Source organism: Ochotona curzoniae, unplaced genomic scaffold (genome assembly GCF_017591425.1).
Source record: "Ochotona curzoniae isolate NIBS_2020 unplaced genomic scaffold, NIBS_Ocur_1.0 contig_78, whole genome shotgun sequence".
Classification (NCBI taxonomy): Eukaryota; Metazoa; Chordata; class Mammalia; order Lagomorpha; family Ochotonidae; genus Ochotona; species Ochotona curzoniae.
Genome location: NW_024466559.1, coordinates 661,982 through 678,045, shown reverse-complemented (window position 1 = coordinate 678,045; position 16,064 = coordinate 661,982). Strand labels below are relative to the sequence as shown.

General features: G+C 44.1%; 1 protein-coding gene across 1 annotated transcript in view; it reads left to right on the top strand.

Moving 5' to 3' along the window:
* ODAD2 (outer dynein arm docking complex subunit 2) overlaps positions 1–16,064 on the top strand; it is a 148,438-nt gene that overhangs the window by 77,273 nt on the left and 55,101 nt on the right. The window contains exon 11 of the mRNA XM_040992524.1: positions 10,226–10,414. Within this exon, the coding sequence (XP_040848458.1) occupies positions 10,226–10,414 (189 nt within the window). The remainder of the gene's footprint in view (positions 1–10,225; positions 10,415–16,064) is intronic.

The window sequence follows — 16,064 nt, the reverse complement described above, 5'->3', positions numbered from 1 at the left end:
TCCAATAAAAATAAATAAATCTTTTTTGAAAAAAAGAACAAAGAAGAATTTTTACGAAGTTGTGGTATTGTTAACTGCCTCCTGAGTCTCGTCACCCTGCACTGAAAGCACAAAGTTTTCTCAAGTTTCTCTTAAGCCTGCATCCCATCTCTGCTTTAATTTCCTTCATGTGCCTGGCTCCTTTAAAATATCTTAATTTCCCGAAGAGTCTCACCCTATCTTTTCCTTGGAGTCTTAGATGTTCTATTAGATTCCTTTGCAAGTCTTTCATTAAAGCAGCATATTATTTAACTCTGTGTTGTTGTAAAATTTTTTTCTTCCTGTTGTTGATTTTGTTTTGTGGCTTTTCATTGAAGGGGATGCATAGTAACTGTGTGATGGAGACTAGCACAGGCCGATGTGAAAATACAACACAATATGCATCTCTACTTAGGAATTAAAGATCCACTCCCAATGACACTGCAAAGTATATCTTGACAATGGGATGCTGGACTCTCTGTCATTGTCCATACCTAAAATGTCAGGATACACTTAATAGCAGAATGATGGACTTATGACTGCTTATGAAAGACTATACTGTTGTGATGATACAGGGGAAATCAGCGTGTGTGGGTGGGCGAGGATTTGGTTTGAGGAGGGAAAAGGGAAATCCCAGAGTCCATGGAACTGTTTTATAAAATAATAAACAAATTAAAAAAAAATCTTATGGTTTAAAACACGGTATTGAATGTATATTAAAATTCCTGTTGTTATCTAAACATGTATTTTGAATACATTCTTAAGTATGGATGGGATGTGGAATTAAATGAACTTGAAGTGATTTTTCATGGGATTGATATTTTAATTATGTAACCTACTGGTAAAAAAAAAAGAAGTACATTCTTAAGCTAATACCAAAAAAATCACATACCAGACACATAAAAGCTTAATATCTGTGTCATTTTAAATGTATATATATGTGTGTGTACATTTAATTAAATGTATATATATTCACACATTTAAAATGCATTATAAATAGATAAAGTGTAAAATATACACACACTCGGAGCAGATTGGTATGTATTAGCTCCATGTCACAGACGTGGAAATGAAGCTCAGAGAAGTTAAGTCGCTTGCTGGAAGCCACATTGCTAATGGTGGAGCTGGAGTGTGCTCTCACTCAAAGTGGGACTTCCATTCTTAATCCAGTGGTTGCGGGCCCTTGAGAACACTCACACATCTTTATGATGCTGGCTGGGGCATGCACACATTTTTATGAAGTTGGTATTGGGTGCAGCTTTGGTGTCTCAGTCCATTTGTGGTGCTATAAAAAATGCCACAGGCTGAGCAGGTGATACATGTATAAAGAGCAGATGTTTACCTTGCGTGGTTCTGGAGGCAAGGTGGTCCCACGTGAAGTGCCAATGCTGTGTCTAGTGAGGGGTGCGCTGGGCTTGCCCTGTCCTTGTTGCACCATCCTTACATGCTGGGAGGCAGAAGGCAAGAGGCCTAAGCTGTCCTTGAAACCTCAATGGCATCCACTGCACTTTGGCCCTCATGATTTAGTTACCTGGGAGGTGACCCCACACCTTAGTAGTACCACACTGGTGATGACTTTGAAAACATGAATTTTGGCAGGTAGACTCATGCCAGAGTTGTTTAAGACTTCTCAGATAATTCCTGTGTGCAATATATTTTCTATCCCCTAAGGTGAAATGGCTCACCTGGTTTCTGTAAGTATTATGTGGAAACAGGCACAATTTTTACATATGAAAGCTTATCTCTCTGGATAAATTGTTTAACCTAATTAATGCGATAAGGGACATCCCTTCAGGGAAGGACAAGGGGGACAGTTGTAATTCAACCAGTAATTCAGTTGTAAAAGTACTGGAATTGCAGCTGCCTCTAGGCTTGGTGTGAGCACGGAGCCCTAGATGAGCAACTTCCGTAGTGTGTGCTGTTAGCCACGTTAGAAGTACGCGTCTACACTCTGCTCTAGGCGGCTTTCGGGGGCAACTTTGAGGCGTGAGAGCAAGTTTCTCTCTGAAACTTGTTTAGTGTGCAAATTGGTTGAAAGTGCACGGCACCTATGAGGCAGGCCAGACAGCTGGCGTCAAATATCAGGAGAGCACATTTCCCATCCGTTCGTTACAAGTTAAAAAGACACTCCCCTGTTGAAGTGGAAGGCTAACTGCATATTTCTAGAAAGGTGGGGTGGACAGAGTTAAGTAAACTTTGGGGAAGTAATCTATTTAAGCACTGGAGAACCGTACTTCGTCAAATATTTTTCCCAAGCAAGATGTTGATTTCAAGTGTTGTCTTTCGGGTCATCCGTATAAAAATCACTGTTGAGACACGCCTGCCACTGAACAGGACATTGCTTTCCTGATCTTAATCAGTGGATTACTCGTAACAAACCTAAAACAAACGTAATATATGTAATACACATATAATTACATAAAACATACCCATACATACCTAGATTCTAACTAATAGCTAGTTCCTGCGACTGCCGGTTGCATTGATTTAGCACCTTGTACTTGTCATAAAGTTCTTTCCTGTACGTCACTGGCTGAGAATGTCATTTCATGAACTCAGTAAGCCCCTGGATACACAACGGTGCCTTGCCATGTAGTTGTCCTCATTGGTGGAATATTGCATCCGACACAGGATTCACACAGGCACAGGCAAATGAAAATAAAAAAAAAAAATCACAGTTGTCTGGTATTTCAACAGTGTCTTGAGTCAGTCCAACAGAAGTAGAAAAATTCAGAAGTTACACTTTCATTTTTCTGTTGGTTCGGTTAGATAAAGCTGCTCTGAAAGTGTTATGCACCACCACCCCCCTTTGCCTTACTGTGTAACTAGACTTATTTCTGTTATCCAGAACCAACATACTTTTCCTTGAGTCCAAAAGTAAAGGAAATTACAATTGATACTGTGATGTTGAGTTTGGAAGAGCTGCATCTGAGAGTGGGAGACATTGCTAAGTCCGTAGGGATTCTCTGGGAACCTGGGGATGGCTAGGAGCAGCCCCGGTGTCACCCCCCACAAACAGGCTCCCTGTTCTGCTTGCATCTGCGAAGGTTCTACAGGGAATTCTTAAAGAATTTCATTCACTGCACACCGTTTCAGGACAAAATTTGCCTGTCCTAGTTCTGGTTTCTCTGGCATGATACTTCTAATGTGAATGTAGGGATTTTGGAAAAAAAAAAACTTTAAGTGCAATGTGCTATTTTAAGAACTTTTTCAAATACTGCCTTACGCAAGTCTCTTCATATAGTGCACAGTAGTTTTGTGTAGTTTCTCCGGTTATATTTTTTGTCTTAACTCCTGCGCTGTTTTAAAGTGGGTTTTAAAGTCACATTGTGTGCGTTTCGCCTCATGAGAAGACAGCCAGGTTTTTTTTGCTGGAGGCAAAAGAATGAATTTCATACCCATTAATTTGGTTGCTCTATGCCAAAATACCCAGTTTTCTGTTTTATTCATTCATCTGTAAATAATGTCTTAATATTTTCCTATTAGTTAAGTTTTAACCAAATGTCATTTCTTTCCCTGGTTGTATTTTTCATCTTACTGGTGTATTCTGCTTGATTTTAATTTGTGCCTGACATTTTTTCCTAAGGTATTCAGCCATCCGTTTAATAGCATGATGGAGGTGTTTCATAATCTCTTAGTGACTACTTTTGTTCGTCTGAGGAAGTATCATTGGCACAGTAGTAACTTCATCTCCTTTGGATTTTTTTTTAAAGATTTTTATTTATTTTTGTTAGAAAGGCAGATATACAGAGAGGAGGAGAGACAGAGAGGAGGATCTTCCATCCAATGGTTCACTGCCCAAGTGACCACAATGGCTGGTGCTGCGCCAATCCGAAGCCCAGAGCCAGAAGCTCTCCTGGGTCTCCCACACAGGTGCAGGGTCCCAAGACTTTGGGCTGTCCTCTACTGCTTTCCCAGGTCACAGACAGGGAGCTGGATGGGAAGTAGGGCTGCTGGGATTAGAACCGGTGACCATATGGGATCCTGGCGCGTTCAAGGCAAGGACTTTAACCACTACACTATCATGCTGGGCCCTTACAATTTTTAGTCCCATCCATCGTGAAGATTCTTTGGGTTACCTGTAATCTAGATTTAGTGTCATAGACACCAGTGTAGCTCCAAGGCTGAGAATGCAGTGGACAATGGAGAAGCCGAAAAGCAGGCTAAAGCTTTTAGTTTTGTCTCTGACTGTCAATGAACCGGAAGCTTTGGGGTCTATCAAATGAGGATGCTTTGCCTCCTTCCACTGATGCCATGAGGCCCAGGTGAGGAATGCATGAGGAAAGTCCCTTATAAACTGCAAAGAGTTAGGCAATTGTGACTCGCTACTGATGCACCTTTGAATTGTGGACAACCAGTATTATGCCAGTGGTGAAATTGGTCCAAGCTAATTTTTAAGATATGTGAGAAGGTGGAAAATGTGGTGAATTTGCCCAGTCGTTTAGCATTGGTGAAAGACAGTTTTGGCAGGGTCATTACTTTTTCCATCCTTGAATATACTGTCTGCCTTTCCGTGCTAGGCAAGACGTCATTTGTTTAAAATCTTTAAAGCTAAAAAGAGAATGAAAAAAGAAAAGAAAGAAATCTCACCTTCCAAACATGTCAACAAACTTTGGAGGGGCCTACAGGCTTCTGAGTCTACCCTTCTGCTGTGCCTGAATAGTAAACATTACGGGACCTCAGTGAGCTAGGCCAGTGATCTCACTGAGTCAAACCTTGGCGCCCTGTGTCTCCTACCACGCACTTTAGCAAGCTCTTGGATCACACGCAAATACACTCAGTTTTGTCTCTCTTCCCAGTGTGGTACCTTGGCTGTGTCCCCAAGTGATGGGACAGTGAAAAAAGTGCGAGTTGTTAGACCCCATGGGGGACTGACTGGTTTGATACGTGGCCTGTTGAACCAGTCTTACCCACTTACAGAATTAATTTTTTTTTTCTCTAGTTTTGGTGACTTGGGGTAAGTATCTTAAATATTTTTCGTTTTCTCCACAATTCAACTAACATTTATTTTTTTTAAAGATTATTTATTTATTGGAAAGTCAAATATACAGAGAGGAGGAGAGACAGAGAGGAAGATCTTCTGTCTGATGATTCACTCCCCAAGTGAGCGCAACGGCCGATGCTATGCCGATCCAAAGCCAGGATCTAGAGACTTCTTCCGGGTATCCCACACAGGTGCAGGGTCCCAAGGCTTTGGGCCGTCCTCGACTGCTTTCCCAGGCCACAAGCAGGGAGCTGGATGGGAAGTGGAGCTGCTGGGATTAGAAATGGTGCCCATATGGGATCCAGGTGCATTCAAGGTGAGGCCTTTAGCTGCTAGGCCGCACCGCCCAGCCCTCAACAAACATTTATTAAATATCCAACAAATATTCCAATGCAGGCCTATACTTCAGGTGAGAATCAGAGAACAAGACCAGGTATTTTTATGTTCTTAATACAGGAAGCATGCACAGGGCTGCAAATGCCTTCCTTGTGAATGGCTGATCAGATTTCGGAATGAGCTAACACAACAGCATCACAGCTTCATTAAGGACCAAGGCTCTTTTCTGGAACTTCCTGTTTTTCCCTTCCCGGTGTGACTTGCAATGATTTTTTTTTTTTCCTTATAAGCAGGAAAACTTTCCAAGAATATTCCTGAGAAACATCATCTCAGACCTCACTGGCTGTAATTGGTTCGCTAAATAATGATTGGCAAGTGTAATGAGACTTCCAGTGAGCTTGTAGGTGGGTAAGAATTACCACTGGGATTCAGTGCACTTTCCCGTAACACCTGTATGTATGTGGCAGACACTCAGAACCAGAGCTTAGCAACCAAAGGAGAGTGGAGAAATGGATTTTAGAGACAAACACGAGAGTCTGGAGAACAGGGTGTGACCAGCACTGTGGAAAGGAGAGAGGGCGAGGCTCGTGAGAGATGTTCTTTGAGCTGGTGTTGAAAGATCAGAGTGTGTGAGATTATGGCAGAGCAGCCAGGTGAGGAAACTGACATGGCAAAGATGGAGAAGCCGGTGGCTCTTGCAGAACCACATTTAGGAGGTACCAGTTAGGCCCAACACAACACTGGGAGAAAAAAAAAAAAAAGCAAGCCAGACTGGGACAGCGCTTGGCTGTGACGTTATCCTGAAGGAGGCCAAGTGGTGGTGCTTGGTCACGTCCCTGTGGGCACTCTGGAGGTGTGATGCCCATGCTCCAGGAGGTCCCACGCGGGAGCAGCCTCGGGGTTGTCATTCCCTGAGGTCTCTGATGGCTGGGAGAGCTTCACGCTGTGCTTCCACGCCACAGCCTTGGCCTCGCGTTTCCTCTCCTTGAGTGAGTCACCGGGATGTTGCTATGGAAAGGTTTGATGACAACATCTTCTTTTCCTTGCAGATGAGTTGGTCTTTTTGCTTGGATGACCAAAGTACTTTTTTTAAAAAAGTCCAACATCGTGCTAGAATGTATAGTTCTGTTTGCAGTCAGTTTTCCCAGATCTGTGAGACAATGCTTCCAAGAGAATGAACCTTTTCTTGAATTCTATTTCTTCTTTTTGTCTTTCTCTACTCTTCTCCTTTCTTCTGTTTTTTTTTTTTTTTTTTTGTATGCTAGATTTGTCCCCTTGGATTTTTCTTTTAGGAATTTTTTTTCCATCATTTTACAGGATTCATATATCTATTTATTTACATAAATCACCCATTTATCTATCTTTTCATTGCTGCATTTCTTCTGGTTTTCTAATTTACACACACACACACTTTTTCCGGTTTTAACTCTTTGTGGAAGTCTTTTAATTTTTCTTTATTTTTTTCTTAATGAGACAATTGATAAGCTTTAATCATTGTAAGTGATACGTTTTGTTCCTCTTGGGGTTGTTTTTCTCCTGTTGTGGCTTCGCCCAGCTCTCTTCTGCCTTGTAGGCAGGTGGGTCCGGTTGCCCTGCCCTCACGTGACCGCGAGGTGGTTGTTTTTCTCTGTCTTTTCCTTGGTCTTACTTCACATGGTAACCCCTCATGGAAATTACCCATCATCTTCATTCTGCTCCTTTTGAAGGGAAAGGCCGTTTCCTTGCCTCCTAAGAGGGGAGATGTGGCCAGGCCCCATTGTCTGTCATCACCCTGGGACGGCATGTATTGTGCCTATGAATCAGGGCTGGAGAGGCAGTTACTCTGGTGTAGCAGGCAGAGCCACCAGCTACTCTGTTCTCTACCCAACTTGTTGCCAATGTGCCTGGGAAAGCAGTGCTTGGGCCCCTGAACCACATGGAAGACCTGGGTGGAATTCTGGGCTATTGGATTGGATTTGACCTAAACTGGACTGACTGTTGCAACCATTTTGGGGATGGGGTATGGTGAACTAGTGGGTAGAAAGTCTGTCAGTCTGTATCTTTCCCCCCTTTTCAGTCACTCTTCCAAATAAATAAATAAATCTTTTTAAAAATTAAAAAAACAAAAGGCTGTCCCTGAGAAGCCCATGCCCAGCACCCTTTTGCTTTGGTAGCATCTTAAGGCACGGAAGTATGGAAAGGTGACAGTGTAGCATACAATTAAAATATAAGCCTTTTAACTATTAGCATCTTGTAGACATTTTGCTTCTGTTTTCCTTTCTTAAATATTTTCTTACTAATTTCTTCACTGACTCATAGGTCAGTGAATAGCATCGCTTGCTTCAAGAAGGTCTTTGATTTTCGTTTTCATTTCTTCAGTGACACATTGGCCATTCAATAATATGTTATTTAACTTCGTGTTGTTGTAAATTTTCCCTTTCTCTTCCTATTGTTGATTTTGTTTTGTGGCTTTTCATTTAAAGGGTATGTATAGTAACTGTGTAATAGAGGCTCTCCCATCCGGATGTGAAGATACAACACAATATGCATCTCTACTTCCTAATAAAAAATGGAGACCCAGTGAAACTATTAAATAGATTTTGATAATGGGATGCTGGACTCTCTGTCACTGTTCTTACCTACAATGTCAGGATACACATAGATAGAAGAATGATGGACTTAGGACTGTTTCTGAAGGCCTGCACTGATGTAATAATTTAGGGGAAATCAATGAAGGAGAGGAGATTTGGGGCGCATAGAAGGGAAATCCCAGAGCCTATGGAACTATATCATAAAATAATAAGTAAATTAAAAATAAAGCCATAATGTTCTAGAGGAAAGAAGCAAATATATTAAAATTAGATAGATATAGGTGTAGATGTAAAATGAGAGCGAATATATTAAACATAAATTAGAGGCTCTCATCAAAAACCATCCTACCTCACACCCAAGAAACAAAACTAAAGCTTGAGAGTCGTCATGCACCCACCCGTGGGAAGCACCCCCAGTAATGTTCCCCAGGCCACGTGCTTCTGCTCCCCTCCGAACTCATCACCGTCTCCTGGCTGGACTGGTCACATCCCCTCTGACTGCCCCACACGTGTTTTTGCCTCCTCCCTTGATTCAACATCTAATCCCAAGGGATTCTCTAAGAAAATTCCCCTACGCCTACAACTGAAACCTCTTCAACGGTTTCCACGTGCCTTGCAGAGAAACCTCACACTCTTCACCGAACCTGCCCAGACCTCTCACTGCCCAAGTCCCATTTTCTCCCATGCTGCCGCGCACGTGTTAATGTTCTCACTCTCCCTCTCAGATCCATCTCACATGGAGGGGCCCACAATCCCAGGGGCCTTTGTCAGGCTCCCCTGGGTGAGGGGCATTACGTCTGGACCTCATGGTGGCTGTTCCTCTGTCCTAGTGCAGTTCGTTATGCTTTTGAGGGTTTAATGCCCAGCTGCCCCAAGCTGTAAACATCACGATGGCTCACGAGTGGCTACAGTCTATGCTTGTACTCACAGATTCTATCTAGGGATTTGCCTACTTGTTAAAATGCGTTTGTCACCACCAAATCAGTACCCACTTTGCTTTCGCGGTCATGGAGAGGTGAAAAATTGCTAAGTTGCCCAACACACACCCCAGCTGAGATCGAACAAAGCACTATTTTCTGCTGTCACCCTGGTAACAAGTGTCCATTGTTTGGCCTCCCTCTTTTCTTCTTTTTTTTTTTTATCACAAAAGACTGATATACAAAGTGCAAGTGTGTGGATTCTGTCTGTGACTGTATGTGATTCTTTCTTTGTAAGATTTATTTATTTTTATTGCTAAGTCAGATACACAGAGAGGAGGAGGGGACAGAGAGAAAGATATTCCATCTGATGATTCACTCCCCAAGTGACAGCTCCCTGATTGTGGCCAGGGAAAGCAGTTGAGGACGGCCAAAAGTCTTGGGCCCCTGCACCCGGGTGGGAGACCTGGAGGAAGTTCCTGGCTCCTGGCTTCCGATTGGCCGTCTTTTTTCCTGTGCTTTGGCTTCATTATGTCATTGCTTGAAATGGCTCCAGGTATGGAGCTGAAATGCTACCCGGTGTTGCTGAGCGAGAAGGCTCCCTGTGCCATCCTTGGTATTGGATCAGCATTGTGGCTTGAGTAACAGTCTCACTGGCTCTAAGTTCAATGTCCCTGAATGAATTGCATCTAGGAAATAGGGTGTCCCCTTGCACACGTGGGCAAGCTGTATATCAAGTGGGTGATAGTAAGGAGCGATGAGACAGCATTAACCCAATCAGTGTTAGTGGCGACCATGAAACAAAACAAGGGTTCACGTTGGGACCTTGCAGGGCTGGCATCTCACATCAGAATCCTGATTCAAGTGCCAACTGCTCAACTTCCATTCCGGCTCCCTGCTGCTGTACTAGGGAAATCAGTGGAGGATGACCCGGGTGCTTTAGGCCTCTGTCTCTCTCTTGGGAAACCAGGATGGAATTCCAGGCCAGCTGTTCCGGTCATTTGAGGAGTGACTCAGCAGATGGAAGATTTCTTTTTCCTCTGTCACCCTGTCACTCGGCCTGAAAAAAAAAAAAAAGAAGCAAAACTACCACAAACTGTAAGACTCTATTACATTTTGTTAACTTCTGTTTCTCAGTAGCCAGCACAGTCACTTGGAAATGATAATTTTTTGAAATGAAATTTTGCAAGCATGTCTGTTATATGTATGTGTGTGTGTGTGTATATTCACTTCCAAATATACTCACATGCATGGGGGAATTACGTGTGTTATAAATAATACTGAGCTAAACTAAACTGAATGCTTCTTTCCTAACAACCATGTACCTCACAGCTTTGTTACTACTTTCTGATTTTTACACGTAGGTTTCTTTCTGATCCCAGTTCTGCTTTTCCATCTAGGATGCTGGAGAAATGGTTCGGTCCTTTGTCGGTGGTTTGGAACTCATCGTCAGCTTGCTCAAGTCAGATAACCAGGAAGTTCTGGCGAGTGTATGTGCTGCTATTACCAACATAGCCAAAGACCAGGAAAATCTCGCCGTCATCACAGATCATGGGGTCGTCCCTTTACTGTCCAAACTGACCAACACAGTAAGTAACACTCATTTTCTTGTATGCGTTCTGTTTCACGATGTTCTGGTGCAACGGCACCACGCAAGGAGCTTAAAATCCAGTGATCTGGATTGAACTTCACTGCCTGTCCCTCACGAGATAGGAGGCTTTGGCCAACTCATTTGCTTTTCCTGAGACTCATATATGCAAAAGCGTGTTTTAAACTATAAAACATTCCTAGACAAGGCCCTTGTAAAAATAGAGGCTACTGGCAGGTACTGTGGTGACACATAGAAGTGCTATTATGTAAGTGCTAGCTATCATCTCCCCTACCACCAGCACCGTTATTATTCTGAAGACAGTTGTGCAAGCCAGCAAGTTGATGGCATTCTTGAGCTAGAAGGCTCTGGCGATCACTGTATTGTTTACCTAGGGCCGGGCCGGATGGAACAAGCAGCCTGGAGAAACAATGACCTCACTGTGACCAGGAGGATTTGAGTAGAGTTTGGACTACCACTTGGCAGGAGAGCCACAGAGCAGAAATGCAGACAGCGGCTAGTGGTGGGTCGAGAAGACTTAGTTCCTCAGAGCGTATGCCAGGCACCAAGCCCTTGCCCACATCTAGAGACTAGTCCGGTCAATGCACACAGGCAGGATGCTCTTTGGTTCCATTTTGCCGATACAAGGTCATTACATACGAAAAGAAAGAAGACCAGGATAATGGAAGACTCAAAAGATGCCAGTGTGTGGGCTGTGCTGTCTTTCTCCCTCTTGGGAAATAAAGAATATTTCTGATGCAGAAATATTTCTAGGGTGAAGGAGTAGCTTAATCCACATATTCCAGTTTGGGAAAGTATTCCCTCAAGACTCTACAATGGGGAGGCACTGTGAAGCCGCTGCCTGGGACACCTGCATCCCAGCTCAGAGCGCCTGGGCTCCAGTCTTGGCTTCACTGCCAATTCCAGCTTCCTGACCGTGGCGCTTGGGAGGCAGCAAATGATGGCTCCGGTGCTGGGCCTTTACCACCCACACAGGAGATGCAGGTTGAATGCCCAGCTCCCAGCTTCAGCTTTGTTCACCCTGGTTACTGCAAGCATTAGGGGAGTGAACTAAAGGTTGGGTGATCTCTCTCTCTCTCTCTCTCTCTCTGTCTCACTGCCTTTCAAAAAAACACAGTAAACTTTAAAAATTAACAAAACAGGGAAGGGAAGATGGCCGACGTAGGAGAAAGGCTATGAGGGAGAGTTCAGTGAGAGAAGGTTAGAGTGCTGCAGAGGCAGCGAAGAGGAGCGGCAGGAAACCGTAGGGAGAGGTCCGTGAAACTCCCTGGGACAGTGTGGAGCCAAAAAGTTCCACACAACTCGGAAGAACAACGAGAACGGAGCAGGGCAAAGGTAGAGAAGCCGACATCCCACTCCAGACCTGCTGAGTCACCTTTGAGAGCGGCCTGACGGGAGACGCGGCCAGCTTGGAGACAGGGAAATCGGAGGGATCGTCGCCGGCGGAATTCTTCAACAACAGCAGAAGCAGACTGCAGCAGCCGGACTTTGGTGAGCTGGGGATTAACGTGGCAGCCTCCGCATTCCCCACCCCCTGCTGAGGCTCCAGCCTCTGAGAACACAAGGGGCGCAACCTGAAACTGTCAGGTCTGTGCCTTGGGAACAGCGGTGCGTGTTGGTGGCTGAAAAGGTCCCGGGAAAGCGCCTCAGATCTTCCTGCGCTAAGTGGGCCAGTGCATCTCAGCGCGCGGAGGCTGCTGGTGGGAGTCTGGAATCCCCGACACCCTGAAACCCTGTGGGTGGGCGACAGCACCAGGAGGACTCTGAGCGCCGCGCCGGGCTGGGCTAGGCGGTCCCGCCTGCAGCAGCCGCCTCCGTAGCGCAGGAGTCAGGAGGGTGCTGAACTGGGAAGTGTAGCGCTGTGTGTCCCTGACACGCAGATGCCACTCCCATAGTGTGAACTGTCCATTCCTCGCCTCCCACCCCGCAGTCCTGAGTGTAGGCGACACACCGGGAGAGCTCTGAAATCTCCTGTGCCACACTGGCACTGTGCGATCCCGCTGAGAAGTTATTTTAACAGGGCGCCTGGGTCACACCTCCTCTACGGTCCTGTGAGGAGGAGCCACACACACACCACGAGTGGTGGAATCACTGCACAAGAGCCACGCCCAGAAAGTGCCTCAACCACAGTCTTGTGTGTGGGAGACACACCAGGCGGGCTCTGAAAAACCCTGCAGTCCCTGACAAGGAGAACGCAGGGAGAAAGCACATAAAACCTTCTACGTCCTGTGGATTCCCGTGCAGGGGGCGCGCCCAGAGAGCGCCTCCATCCCTCCACGCCCTGCGGTGGCACACCTGTAGAAGAGGTGCCCAGAGTGTGCCTGGAATCCACTGGGCCCCCAAGGTGGTGCTCTACAGCCCCGGGCCCTGAGAACGCACCAACGGTGCCTTGAAAATTACCACGCCCGGCAACACCACGCTTGCAGGCTCCAATCTCTACAGGAAAGCACCTGACAGCCCCTCAACACACGGGTCCATTTGCCTTACCAGAATACACCAACGCAATGGGAAAAACCACTAGAAAGAGCTGTGCTCCAGATGAAAGAGCCAGCACCCCACCAAACATGGGCCAAAAGCCATTATCAATATCGGCGATGCGAGATGAAGACATGGACGTGTTACCAGCAAAGGAATTGATGAAAATAATGCTAAAATTTCTCAGAGACGTGGACACAAAGCTGGAAGACTACCAGAACCGCATAATCACCGAAATACAACAAATCAAAACCAAACTGGATGCCCAAGAGAATAAAATTGAAAGCCTCATCAACAGAATAAATGCGGCAGAGGAAAGGATCTCTGAAACAGAAGACACACAAAATGAAAGTGCCCAGCGAATTAAACAGCTAGAGACAAACCTCAGCAAAACTAATAAAATGATGCAAGAGATGAAGGATTACCTTAGAAAATTGAATATTCGGATCATCGGCCTCCCCGAGGGAGTAGAAAGAGAATCTGGGATGCAAGCAGTGCTTGATGAAATTATACAGGAAAACTTCCAAAACACTTGGAACACGAATCCACCCCGCATACAGGATGGACAGAGAACTCCCAACAGACATGATCCAAAGAGATCTTCACCCAGACACACGGTGCTCAAGTTCTACTCCAATGAAGACAAAGAAGGAATCCTGAGACAAGTACGAAGTAGAGAAAAGATCACATACAGGGGAAAACCCATCAGAATTACTGCTGACTTCTCCGAAGAGACCCTACAAGCAAGGAGAGAATGGACAAAGATCTTCCAAGTCCTGAAACAAAACAACTGTCAACCAAAAATAATCTACCCAGCAAAGATCTCATTTGTATTTGAGAACGAAATCAGATACTTCAATAGCAAAGAAAAACTAGAAGAATATGTCTACACAAAACCAGCCCTGCAAAGTCTCCTTAGAAATGCGCTAGTCCCGGACAAAAAGGAGGCAAATCACAAACAAAGTTGGCAAATAAGAAGGTCTCCAAACTAAAGGCCGCACAAACAAGACAACTACATAGGCAACAACACATACACAACACAAACACATGGCAGGGCAAAATTGCAACCTCTCAATTTTAACTCTCAACACAAATGGTCTAAATTCACCAATCAAAAGACAGAGATTAATAGAATGGATCATCAAACAAGACCCAACCATCTGTTGCCTACAAGAAACGCATCTAACCAGAAAGGATGCAAAGAAACTGAAAGTGAAGGGATGGAAAAAGATATTTCACGCTAATGGACGAGAAAAAAAAGCTGGGGTAGCTATCCTAATTTCAGACGAGATAGATTTCATTCTAACTAACATCAAAAGAGACAGGGAAGGCCATTTTATACTGGTGAAAGGAATGATCCATCAAGAAGCAATCACCATCATTAATGTTTATGCACCGAATCTTAATGCACCTAGTTACGTAAAGCAATTACTTACAGACTTAAGGGAAGACATAGACACCCGCACAATTCTTGTAGGCGATCTCAACACACCTCTAACAACAATGGACCGGTCTACGAAACAAAAACTCAACAAAGAAACAACAGAGCTCACACAAACAATAGAACAACTGGACTTAGTAGACATATATAGAACTTTTTATCCTAAGGCCACAGACTATACATTCTTCTCAGCGGTGCATGGCACCTTCTCCAGAATCGACCACATGATAGGACATAAAGCGAATCTAAACAACTTCCAAAACATTAGTATCATACCATGTACCCTCTCAGACCACCATGGGATGAAACTGGAAATCAACAACTCAAAACTCCCCAAGAAGTATACGCACTCTTGGAAATTGAACAATATGCTATTAAACGAACATTGGGTCAGAGAAGAAATCAAAGATGAGATCAAAAAATTTATGGAAACCAATGAAAACTCTGATACAACATTCCAAAACTTGTGGGACACCGCCAAAGCAGTGCTACGAGGTAGATTCATCGCAATCGGAGCGCATGTCAAGGCCCAAGAAAGACGCCAAATACAGGAACTAACCTCACACCTCCAGGATCTGGAAAAACAGCAGCAGAAGAGTCCCACGCACAATAGGAAACAAGAAATCATCAAAACAAGGGAGGAGATAAACCAAATAGAAATCAAAAAAACTATACATAAAATCAACAAATCAAAAAGTTGGTTTTTTGAGAAAATAAACAAAATAGACACTCCACTGGCCCGATTGACCAAAAAAAAACAAGAGAAAGTGAGAATTAATAGCATTAAAGATGAAAAAGGCAACATAACAACAGACACTGCAATCATTAAGAAAATAATTAGAAATTACTACAAAGAACTGTACTCCCACAAATTTGAGGACCACCAAGAAATAGAAAAGTTCTTGGACTCCCACCACTTACCAAAACTCAGTCCGGAGGCAACTGCAGAATTAAATAAACCCATAACCGAGGTAGAGATTGAAACAGTCATCAAGGATCTCCCAACGAAAAAAAGCCCAGGCCCAGACGGCTTCACTACAGAATTCTACAAAACATTCCGAACAGAACTAACCCCAATCCTCTACAAGCTCTTCAAAACAATAGAGGAGGAAGCAACCCTCCCAAACTCATTCTATGAAGCCAACATCACCTTAATCCCAAAACCGGACAGAGAACCATCAGAGAAGGAAAACTACAGACCTATTTCTCTGATGAACATTGATGCTAAAATTCTCAACAAAATCCTAGCCAATAGAATTCAAAAAATCATCAGACAGATCATTCATCCGGATCAAGTAGGATTCATCCCTGGGATGCAGGGATGGTTCAACATTCGGAAATCCATAAATGTTATAAACCATATCCAAAAACAGCAAAACAAGAACCACATAATAGTTTCAATAGATGCAGAAAAAGCTTTCGACAAAATCCAACACCTCTTCATGCTAAAAACTCTAGCCAAAGTAGGCATAGATGGGAAAATCCACAACATAATCAAAGCAATTTATGAAAAACCCAACGCCAGTATCATACTGAATGGAGAAAAGCTAGAACCCTTCCCACTGAGATCTGGAACAAGACAAGGGTGCCCGCTATCACCACTGCTATTCAACATAGTCCTAGAGGTACTTGCAGAGGCCATAAGACAAGAAAAAGAAATCAAAGGCATACGTATAGGAAACGAAGAAGTCAAGCTTTCACTATATGCAGATGA